Source organism: Serinus canaria, chromosome 1, assembly GCF_022539315.1.
Source record: "Serinus canaria isolate serCan28SL12 chromosome 1, serCan2020, whole genome shotgun sequence".
Taxonomy (NCBI): domain Eukaryota; kingdom Metazoa; phylum Chordata; class Aves; order Passeriformes; family Fringillidae; genus Serinus; species Serinus canaria.
This window is the reverse complement of record NC_066313.1, coordinates 91,582,009-91,588,853: the sequence shown is the minus strand read 5'-3', so window position 1 is coordinate 91,588,853 and position 6,845 is coordinate 91,582,009. Positions and strand designations below refer to the sequence as shown.

General features: G+C 44.1%; 1 protein-coding gene across 2 annotated transcripts in view; it reads left to right on the top strand.

Moving 5' to 3' along the window:
- The first annotated feature begins 2,072 nt into the window (after positions 1-2,072).
- The window catches only part of PRKX (protein kinase cAMP-dependent X-linked catalytic subunit), a 53,596-nt gene continuing 48,823 nt past the window's right edge, over positions 2,073-6,845 (top strand). Inside the window, exon 1 of one of the 2 annotated variants that reach the window (XM_050969930.1) lies at positions 2,073-2,477. In XM_050969930.1, the coding sequence (XP_050825887.1) occupies positions 2,294-2,477 (184 nt within the window). In that variant the 5' untranslated portion in view covers positions 2,073-2,293. The remainder of the gene's footprint in view (positions 2,478-6,845) is intronic. The other variant, XM_009085739.4, reaches the window with a different exon arrangement.

Below are 6,845 nucleotides of genomic sequence, written 5' to 3'. Positions count from 1 at the left end.
TTTAAAATAAAGTTTTATGGTCCTGAATGAAAGTCATTTAAACATTAGGTCAAATTTGCAGCATAAATGGAAATATCAGTTGAAAATAATCAATACCTTAAGCAAAATACTTTATGCCCTTTTTAACACCTGAGAAGTGAATGATTCCTTAGTTTTAATCAAAAAGAAAAGGTTTCAGGAAGAATTTTCTTGGCTAGACTGAAGTTAAGGTACTCTCTTGAAAATAATTAGCACAATCAGCTTATATCTTTTTACTCAATTTGCAATTATTTGGCTAGAAAAACAAAATTAGATTTTTAGACACACTAAGATTTTTTAAGATGTTTTGATGTGTATTTTTCAAATTGCTACCTTAAAAAAAATTTCAGTTATTGTTAAAAGAGCTTTGTTGGCTTGCTTACCTTTTGACCAAACAAATTAAATCTACAGCTTGCCAGAACATTCACAATTTGCAGTTTAAGGAATCTTCAAAATGTATCATTCAAGGCTTAAACCATGGTAAATCTGGTATAGAATGTACAGAACATAGTCACAGACTGGGTAAGGTGGGAAAGGACCACAGTGGGTCACCTGGTTCAACTTCCCTGCTCAAGCAGAGTAATCCCAGAGCACATGGCACAGCATTGCATCCAGATGGTTTCTGAACATCTCCAGGGAGGGGAGATTCCACAACCTCTCTGGTTGACCTGTTCTAGTGCTCAGTCAACCTCGCAGTAAAGAAGCAGGAAGGAAAGTAAAGAAGTAAAGTAGTAAAGCAAAATAGAAGGCCAAAACTTGCATTCCAAAGAGTTAACATATGAAATCTGAAATTTTGGAGCAAAAGTGATGTCATCCTCCTTGACTGGTGACTTTTCAAAGGCTGACAGGAAGCAGACATGACCTAATGATTTTTTGAGTTAGTCATAGCCCTTCATGTAAACAAACTACAAGATAAAAATACATTTTACATCCTATGATATTATGACTAAAAACTGGACTCTAAGGATACCTTAAAATTCAGGATAAATGTACATATCTTTGTAATTCTTATTAATAATTTATATATTTGTACTCATTTTTCTAAATGTACACAATTATTTCTCAATATTATTGAACCTACTGCACACAGAAACTAATAAGCCTTAAATTCTCATTATATCCCTTTTAATAAAAAGGAGATGCCAAATGCCACCCCTGTGACTTCATTTACACATCAGTTTTGCAGATACCCTGATCACAGGAGCATAGGGTAGTAACTGGGAATAGGGTAAAACTGGGCCAGAACAAGGCATGGAAAACATTAGGATTTCCTTCCCAGTTTTGATGTGTACGCTTTACAGTGACTTGATCCACACACCAATTTGCCTTGTCTTTCAGCATAATCATCAACAGCTTCTTGGCTGCTCGGGAAGGAGCTATGTTGGGTACTCCCCTGCTGCTGCTGCATGAGGTGGGTGTCCGCTCGCCTCGGCCGAGCGCAGCCCAGCACTACCCCCAGCCATCCCCAGCCACACGAACACTCTGCAGGCTGCAGCAGGGGACGCAGACGGGCTGTGACCGGTGCGGAATTCACACCTGCTTGGAAACGGGGAGAAAAATAAGGCGTGACAAATCCTTTGGGACGTGCGGGGGGAGCTACTCGAACGCGCTCCCACACGTAGGGAAACACCAGCTCCTCCCAGGCTGTTACGGTGCAGCCGAGGGGGCCCCACCGCTCATTTTTAACTTTCTGCGGGGAGCGCACGGGACCGGCCCAAGTGTCCCTGCAACACTGAAGGAGCGCGGGGCAGGCGCGGCAGCCGCCGGCAATCCCCTCCACCCCGTTCCCCGCCGCCGAGCCGCGCAGCCCCTCGGGCGGGACGCAGGGTGGGGAAGGACAAGCAGAGAGCACCGGGGCTGTCACACGGATCCGGGCCGTGCCCGCGGCGAGGAGCGAGGGCCGCGCTCGGGCTGTGCGGCGGGGCCGTGCTTCCCCCGGCCCCTCCCCGCCCCGCCAGCCCTCAGCGGGACGGTGCCGCAGCGGCAGCGGCAAACCCCGCCCTCCGCCCCGCGTGTGCCGCGGCTGGGCGCACCCTCGCCATTGTCTGCTCGGCGGTCCTTGCCTGCTGCGGGCACCGGCGGGCGGCGCGGCGCTTGTGGCCGCGATGCTGAAGGGCTGCGCGCCCCCTCACACGCGGCAGCAGGCTCCAGCCCTGGGGAGCAGCCACCCCGCCTGCTGAAGACTGAAACTTTGCGTAGTCGCCGCTCCCTCTCCTCCCTCTTCCTCTCGCCCTTCTCCATGCTCTGAGCGGCTGTGGGGCGCCCGCTCGGCCCCATGGACGCCTTCAGCTCTGCCAAGGCCAAGATGGGGGCGAAGAGCGGCGGCGAGGCGGTGGCGGCGGGAGTGGCCGCGCCTCAGCCCGCCGTGCCGGCCCCCAGCCCCGCCAGTCCCGGTTCGCCCGCCGCGCTAGAGCCCGCTGCCTACAAGCTGGAGGACCTGGAGACCCTGGCCACCGTGGGTGAGTGCGGGAAGGAGGGGAACAAAGGAGCTGCCGAGGTGCCTGTCTGCGACCGTGCCCGGCGAGAGGAGGTGCCCGAACAGCTGGCTGCTCCCTTCCCCAGCGCCGTCTTTTTTGTGTTTTTTTTTCTCTCCGCCTCCCCCTCCGCGCTCCTCTCCCCCACCCCGCTCCGCTCCCTTTTCTCCCGCCGCGCCACCGCTGGCCGGTGTGAGGGCAGCTGGGCTGCCTGCGGTGGCTGTAGGTGCCTGTGGGCGGCTGACGGGGACGCGCCGCAGCCTCCGCGCAGTTGGGGAGCCGGGCTGCTGGAGGCTGTGGGCATTGTACGGCCCCGCTGCTGCCGTGTCACCGGCTCCGGCTGCGGGATCTGCAGTAGAGCGAGCCTGCACCCGGACCTGGGTTTGGCTTGTATCTGGGATGAGTACTGCTACTGTGCTGAAGCTGAAAGACCTTTTAGTATAAAACCTGGTTTATCTGGTTTAACTTCATTTACCTGCATCATGATAAAAAATTCATCATTTAAATTAGCTGTCGGGCCAGGGAAGAGATCAAACAGGTTTACCGAATGCAGCTGAGTGTATGTCAAACCCCCGACACGCTGTTGCCCTGAATATTGATGCAAAGATGCTTTGCGTGTGTAGAATTTTGGTAGAAGGTAAGGTGTCATTTCACAAGTACCAACCACGCTTACTAAAACTGCCTGTAATCGGTGACATTGCAGAGTAAATGTATGTGCCTAATAAATAGGCATTTCAGACATTCGTGATGTTCATGGTGTCCATGTGTGCTGTATCTCTGCGTTGTATTTGAACATACATACTGACAGATGCATATGGTTTTGCACCTGTTTTGAAAGCTTGTATGTTAAACTACATGGAAGTTTTATTCACTTTCTTATTATAGGGCTGTGAAATTATTTTGGATAGATTTGTTCCAGTAAGTAATGTGATGTAAATCCTAATTTCCCCTAAGCTCTCTTCAGCCAAAAAGGTGTGATATAAACCCTTTCTTAGTGAAGTTAATGACTTTAAACATGGAATTGGAAAGTCCCAGGAGTGTTGTTGTCAGTGAAGAATGCGTTATCTTCTCTTGAATTGCGTTGTGTTTTGAGATAATGTTCCAGTTTGAAATGTGGGCAGACATTTTACTGATAAATTATTTGAGATTATTAAGAGACTTCTTGAAAGGTTTGTAATGTTTTTTTTCCCTCCAGAAATGGTTGCTTTTCTTCATTACATCATGACCATGTGGATACAGTAGTCATCACTGAGGATTAATACTTCAAGTGAAACACAGATTGCAGAAAAATAGTACTTTTTAAAGAAGGCAGGATAGTCATGGACATATTCTTGCGGCCAATGAAGAAATATGGAAATAATCCAGCCTTAAGCAGTATATCTTGATTAGCGTGTTCTTGAAGATGCTCTTTAGAGGCTAAGGAAAGGGAAAATTGTGATTCCACAGGATTTAAAGAGTGACTTAAAAAAAGTGAGACACTGCCTGTTATGAATAAACAGCGAAAGGAATAAAAGGTAAAAGGAGCAGATATCTGCCTGTCAAGACACTGCCGGAATATATAGTCTCCATTCTCTGTCTTCCCCAGCTTGATTTTTTCTTGTTTTTTTCTCAAATAGCTCCATCTCAAAAGATGACCATTCTTTACATCTCTTTTGAACTGTGTCATTGGTCATTTAACAGGGAAAATAAAGATGAAAAAAGATGAAACTGGAAAGGTATAAAACTGTGCACAGATAAATATATAAGGCCTTACCTTGTTGAAAAAACTGAGCTGGCTTATTTTAAGTTGGTTAAAAAATGAATTTATGACATGTCTGTGTGTCTTGCTCCTGACTAGGAAGCAATGTTGCAGCCTCAAAGTGATACTGAAACTGAACACGTGAATACCTGCTCTGAGTGGCCAAGTTTATAAAAGATGCAGTGCCCCACTAATGCTTCTGTCGTGTCGGAGATCTGAGTCAGATCTAAGTCTGCCTGAGGTTGGGCAGCTCTGTGTGCACCTGCTAACGTGAAGCATTGGAGACCTGATTTAAATGGGCTGCAAGTTAAATTAGTTCAAAATACTGCAGGGTAGTACAGTAGATTTGTATTTTAGCTTGAGAAACTTTTTTGCTTGGCTTAGACCTTTTTTAATTCAGTTAGTTAAGTACACTGTAGGTTTATATCACATGTGCTGGAAGACTATAGCTACAGTTCTTTTTAGCAGTGGTTTAAGTCAGTATTACCTTATCATCCATTTTTATCTCCCTGCACAAATAGATGGCATTAATGTCATCAGTTTCACTACAGCAATTTAGAGTAGTCTGCAGTTTCACTGCTCTGGTAAGGATAACCATTTTCTTTCTGCTGATGTTCTTGAAAGCTGTATGCTCTGAAATAATTGGAGATGTTTGGGGATGGGAGGGGAAATATCCAAAAATTACATAACAGGAAGTTCTGGTATTTCCTTAGTACTAGTATCTTTGCTTATAGATATACCCAGGCTTAGAAATAGTTATGGCCTTGGAAACTATCAACTTGAGAAAGCTGAAAGTCAAAATAGGGAGGTGAGTTCCAAGCTGTTGCAGCTATTTGTGATTAATATTTAAGGTAAGAGAATTGTGTTGGTATCTGTGAGATTGTGGTCATCCATGACTTTATGCAACTTCTCTTTGAGGATGGAATAAAACCCACTTAAAAAAAAAAAAAAAGTTGAATGCAATACCTGCTTTAAATATAGCAACTACTGTTTTAAGTATCCTTCATAGTCTCGGAGGATTAAAATCTCTCTGTTAACCTGACCGCCATAATGCAGGCTGGATTTTCTCTGACATGTGTATTTTGTGATTTCTGTTAGGATGCTGTGCTTGGTTTAGCAAAGAACTTCATGTAAAGGTGGGAAGAGCAAAAGGAAAGTACAGTTTAGTGTAATGATTCAGAGGACATTTATCTCCCCCAAACCTCCCAGGACTCAACTTTGTTGGGGGTTTGTGGGCTCTTTGTTAAAAGGCAATTGGAGCAGAGTCTGGAATACAAGTTTGCTTTGGAGGGAAGTGCTTTAATATTTAGTTGATAAAGTGAAGTTACGGCTTTGGGGAGGCCACTGGATTGGGGCACATACTGGTTTCTGGCACTAAGAGAAGTTAAACAGGAAAAATATTTCTTTGAAGGTACTTCCTGAGGGGTTGAACATGTGACTTTGAACCTTTGAAGTGTATGGGTTTTTTAACTAGTCTCCTTGTATGAAAGTTGAACATTCTTGCTCTGGAGCTGTTGAAGGTGCCTGGTTGTCCTCGTCTTGTTTTGAATTAATTTTCCTTTCGAAGGAGGTTGACATACAAATGTTTGCTCATCACACTCAGAAGCTGCTGTTCAGGCCAGGCTGAAATACTCTGTGAATCTCAGTGAATTTATGTACTTAACTGTGCCAAGATTGAGTTAGTTCTGTGCTGTACAGAAACAAAAAATGTATATGCCATGACCACCATGTGTTCGTGGCCTGTGCTTATCTGAACCTATTTCAAACTTCTTGTAAGTCAGTGAAAAGGAGAGACTGAACACTAATGGCATGGTTTCTGAATCATCTTTTGTTGTGATGGGCATTTAATATGGGCAGACTTCCTGTTCCAGAAGCCTGAGTGCCTGCAGTTGGACACCTGACACGTATGTTGAGATAGAGATACTAAATTTTTAATTATACCATAATGGAAAAATAATTCAGGTAAACTAGAATAAGTAATACAGGAAAACCAGAAGGTACTTCTTCATTTTTGAGTACATAAAGGTGGGAAAAGTGTTACATTCCCAGTTGAAATACATAGTGATGGAAAAAGAAGAAGGAAGAGAACACCAGGAGGAGAAAGATAACAATTTTTTTCTTAACCTCTCTCCATTGAGATCTGTTTCTTGTCCATTTTTCAGAGTGCAGTGAATTCCATAGCAGACTATGTAAATGTAAATTTGGACTTGTGAATCTGTACAATTGATTGAAATATTTTAATTAGAGTATTTTCATGCAAAAAGATTCTTTTAAACTACTTTTTCCTTGAAGTGCTTTACACTAAACAAATGCAGAATAAAAAATTTGGCATGCCAGTATTTTCATTTTTATGCACATGGGAAAATTAAAAAAAGTTCATGGGAAAAATGAGGTGCTACATATTTTCAAATACTTACTTTCTCTATGTTCACACACAAAATATGCTAGCCAAATATATTTCAAGTGGCATCGTATCAGCATGACAGTAGGTATACAGCTGTAGTCTAATGCCAGGGAATTGGCTAAGTAAGAAATTGTGCCCCAGAGTAGCTAAGTTCTTTACATTAAAAGAATGCTGGTGTCTTTTTTCCTCTTCTTGAAGGCTTAAATTAGTT